General features: G+C 46.3%; 1 protein-coding gene across 1 annotated transcript; it reads left to right on the top strand.

Moving 5' to 3' along the window:
- Positions 1–230: 230 nt before the first annotated feature.
- On the top strand, positions 231–4328 carry col4a4 (collagen, type IV, alpha 4). The gene is made up of 7 exons (XM_008287242.1): positions 231–236; positions 696–803; positions 863–944; positions 1066–1182; positions 1449–1637; positions 3075–3358; positions 4068–4328. The coding sequence occupies exons 1-7, from the start codon at positions 231–233 to the stop codon at positions 4326–4328; spliced, it is 1047 nt and encodes a 348-aa protein (XP_008285464.1).
- Positions 4329–4771: the final 443 nt, after the last annotated feature.

The raw sequence follows: 4771 nt of genomic DNA, 5'->3' as shown, positions 1-4771 counted from the left end.
ATGTAGTACTCAAGGCAAATGCAAGCCTCATACATCAACTTGACATTAACCTGGTTTTTAGATGGGAGAAAGTTATTAATAAATATGTATGAAGGAATACACAGCCTCACAATTCACAGTAACAGCACAGCTCTCGTTGCTTCTATGAACAACTTCAATCTCTGTAAGGACACCACTCTTGTCCAGGAGTTTCTTGGTAACGCCACTTTCCACGCCGACCTAACCGAACCATGTTGGTGAATTCTACCTAATAACATCAACAGTTAAAATACTCTATCCTGACGTTTTTAGGGGACTACTCCTGCCGGTTTATTGTCACGTCTTTCTAAGACACATCTTTCTTTGCCTCATTAAGAAGTTTTATCCTCTTTTTCCTTCCATCTTTTTCTGATCAATGGCTGCCCGAGTTAGAGCAGTCTGTAACCATATTCCCTACTAAAAATCATTGAACGTTGAAATTTAACATTTAAAATAGACTATTTCTGGGTTGTAAAAAATCTTAAATCCATTTTAAGAATTGGATTTTAAGAATTCAGTTATCCAATATAGACTCTCAGGTTCCTTAAACTCAACTCAGTCAAACAGTTTTGTTGTTGTTTTTTATGGTCTCCGTCCAGGTTCTTGTTTGTCAGGACCTGTCGTAATGGACAGTTTCTTAGTTACAGGTAATAAAGTATTTGTGTTCATGTGCTCAGGTATGTTTGGGGATCCAGGTTTCATGGGAGTGCCTGGTGATCGGGGTTGTAAAGGAGGTCCCGGTTGCAGTGGGCCTTCAGGACCAAAGGGACCACTCGGTCCGCCAGGTCCGAAGGGGGAAAAGGGACGAGTCTCTCTCTGCCCCACATATCCCCCTCCCCCACAGGGACCCCCGGGTCCACCCGGATGCCCCGGTCAGGTCGGAGATCCCGGTCTGCCGGGAGAAATTGGCCGGAACGGGTCTAAAGGTGATTGTAGTCAAGTCAAAGTAAAATCCAGAAGCAGTAATTCACCAGCTTCATAAGGGGAAGCAGATGAAACTACAGTTTAGTCTCAGTCAAGCTGATTGTTATGATGGTTGTGTTTCAGGTAAGAAGGGGGGTCCTGGATCTGAGGGACTCATAGGCTCCGTTGGGCCCCCAGGTCCAGATGGAAAGAAAGGAGACCCAGGCCTACAAGGGGAGAAGGGAATTAAGGGAGAGAAAGGTGAGACTTCCACCTGTCTGCCCTTCTCACTATTTTACACCATCTGTTCTGTTAAAGTTGTAAATTAATGTCAAAACAATATTTGCTCAGGTCTGAAGACTGTCAGTGATCTAGATCAGGATGTGTCTGATCCACTTTAGCTGCAGTGTTGTCCACAGCATGACAAGATGTGCAAGGTTACTTTAGGGTTTAGTTTAGATTTATGTGTCAAGTTGTGTAGTACCTGTGTGGACTTGTTTTTACAATGTAATGTCTTTCTGTCATAGGTGATCGTGGTCCGATCGGCGACTACGGTCCTCCTGGACCATCCTCAAACTTGAACGCGGGCTTCCTGTTGGTGATGCACAGCCAATCAAAGAAGGTTCCCAGCTGTCCACTGAACATGAGGGTGCTGTGGGAAGGGTACAGTCTTCTGTACCTGGAGGGGCAGGAGAAGGCTCACACTCAGGACCTTGGTATATACAAATATATAAATACATATACACAAAAGTTTCTGTTCTGTAAAACTAAAAGTTGTGTGTAGAGTTTCGTTTCACAGAAATGTCCGTGCTGCTGTCAACATCCTCATCAAACCTAGCTGACAAAACGGGAGCATAACTGGGAGTTACCCTCGTAATCCCCCAGTGTGTTCTGGATCTGTCCTGGGTCTTCATACCATTTCTACAGAGCCAGCAACATTACCCAACTTGAGATTAGTCTGCCTGGACTGACTCCGTTCAGCTTAAACTGGTTCTTCTGAGGGCTCCATTGCCTCACAACTAGAAGGTTCCTGGTTCACATCCTGCAACCCTTGTGAGGATTAAGCGGTTTATAGATAATGGATGGATGGTTCTTCTGAGCTCCTCCTGTATATCTGACCCAAACATCCTGCAAAAGATGCTCTTCTCAACTGCTTGGATTCTTTCAGGTGCAAACCAAATACCAGGACAAAGGCCTCCAGGATCTGGAGGTGAATCCAGCTTCACCTTTACTATCAGCTGGCTCAGAACCACTACAGTCTGCTCATGTCTCTTCCATTTGATCCTCACTGGTGATCTAATGCCTTGAACTCTTTCACGTCCAGCCGAAAGGAAACAATCTCATCCTGCTTTTTCACACTCCAGGTCCCAGTCTGACACGGCCAATAAAAATAGGACTTCCATTTATCCAGTGTCGAGTCCTGGTGGCAGCTAAAACATAGATCAACTGGTACATCGTTCTGGCTCTGTTCCCTCTTCATTGCAATGGCCTGGTACAATGCCAGAATTACTGCTGATGCCGCACCATTCTGCCTTTGAATCAGTTTCCCCTCAGGGATCAATGCAGTATTTCTGATTCGGATTTTCCTGTCACTTGTAAACAAAATCCCAAGATGCTTCTCTAGGGGTAGCATATTGCTCAGCCTGGAGAACAGCAATGAGCATGTGACAAATAAAAACTCTTGAATCTTAAGTCTTTGATTTGGTCCAGTGTTCCACAGTCTGGAAGGAATCTGCATTGCTCCTCCTCAATCCAAGGTTCAGCAACTGATCCTCCCCTCCAGCACCCTGAAATGAACTTTACCACGTAGGCTGAACGTGGCGATACACCAGTAATTGAAGCATACCCTCCAGTCCTGCTTTATGAAAATGGGAACCACCACCCAGGTCTGCTACTCCACAGGCAGGGTTTTCGACTTCCAGGCAAAACTGAAGCGACGTGTCAGCAAAGACCTGCCAACAGTGTTCAGAGCCTCCAGCATCTCAGTAGCTACGTACCTCAGCAACCTCTGCCATGGATTTGAATTCCACATCATTCCTTCGAAAGATATTCAACAATCAACCAAAGTCTCCTTCCTGTAACCTGATAACTGGACGCTACCATGATTTGTTTCTACTTTTTGTGATTACTTACAATATCCCGTATGTTTCCAGGTCAGGCAGGCTCATGTATGCGCGTCTTCTCCACCATGCCCTTCTCCTCCTGCAACTTGGGAACCTGCTCTTATGCCAGTCGCAACGACAAATCTTACTGGCTGTCGACGATGGCAGCGTTGCCAAACATACCCGTGGACGGGCAATCCATCGAAGACCACATCAGCCGCTGCGTGGTGTGCGAAGCCCCCTCCTCACCCGTCGCACAGCACAGCCAGAGCTCCTACCAGCCACCGTGCCCACGAGGGTGGAGGAGCCTGTGGACTGGATACTCCTTCCTCATGGTGGGTACTGCAGCACCACAGCTGCTGGTGTCATGCAAGTCTACATGTAAGAAATGCTGAGTCCATCTTTCCAAAGACAGAAACCTTTTAGGGGTGTAAACTAGAACTGGGACTTTAACGCGTTCATTTTGATTGATTAATTACAGAAAAAATAGTGAGATAAAAAAATAGTGCATTTAATTGCACTGTCTAGTTCCCTAATTTCGAGCACAGCGGTAACACTGATGCACGCACTCCAGCCGGTAGGTGGCGCTAATGAACCTAAAGTTCATTTGCCAGCCGCGAAGAAGATGCACAGGATGCATTGAGTGACGTCAGTGCACAGGAAAGTTTGGTGAACTGCGATGGAAGACGAGACCGCATTGCTTGCTTTGTTGGGCGAAAAGTTTTTTTTCTTATCAAGGCCTCATTCTACGTGTCCACAGAGGGGGTTTGGCAAAATTTGCTAAATTTGCATTTGCATGAAGTCAGGTCTACTGTATGCAAATGAACTTGCAAAAAATTTGCTTATTGTGTCAAATATTGTTTGCTAAAAATGCAATTAATTGAGATTAATTAACTACAAAGCCTCGAGTTAATTAGATCCATTTTTTTTATAGCGTCCGATCACTAGTGTAAGCATGTTTCTGAAGTACACCCTTTCTTACTTTAACACTGGTAAACATGGAGGACATGATGGTGATGATACCTTTTGGTGTGTCTGTGGCAGCATACAGGTGCAGGCGACGAGGGCGGCGGCCAATCTCTGACATCATCAGGCAGCTGTCTGACGGACTTCAGGGCTCAGCCCTTCGTGGAGTGTCAGGGCCCGCGAGGAACCTGCCACTACTTTGCCAACATCTACAGCTTCTGGCTGACTATCATGGAGGACAGCACCTCTTCCTCCGACCGCTCCGCCACCACAATGACGGACAGCTCGCAGCAGAGGGAGAACATCGGGAGGTGCAACGTCTGCATGATGATGGAATGAGGCAGTGAGGAGGGAGGCGCACCACCTCCTCCTGTAGCAGGAGAGCGGAGGATTAGCACCTCCTCCTCCCTCACGAGGGTGCAAGGAGACACTTCGCCTCCTTCACGAGAGAGCGAGGAGACACTTTGCCTCCTTTTCCTTCATGAGGGATCGAGGAGACACTTTGCCTCCTCCAAGGCGACGGACAGTTTGTCTGTGAGGAGAGACTGTCATGTTACAGATACTGCTGCCAATCAGAAAGTCGACGATCACTCAGTCCTGATAATCAAACACTCACATCACAGCAGCCACTTCAACATATTCGACTGTAATTTCCACTGCACAAAAATCTTTCTCAGAATAAATCTGCTTTCTACATTTATTTTAAATGGCTTCAGGGTTAAAACCAGGTTTCTCAGAGACTAGCACATGTTTAGATTTAACATCGAGCCATTAGTATGCCA

The sequence above is a fragment of the Stegastes partitus genome, unplaced genomic scaffold (assembly GCF_000690725.1).
Source record: "Stegastes partitus isolate 25-593 unplaced genomic scaffold, Stegastes_partitus-1.0.2 Scaffold491, whole genome shotgun sequence".
Lineage (NCBI taxonomy): Eukaryota > Metazoa > Chordata > Actinopteri > Pomacentridae > Stegastes > Stegastes partitus.
This window is presented reverse-complemented; position numbering and strand designations above follow the sequence as displayed.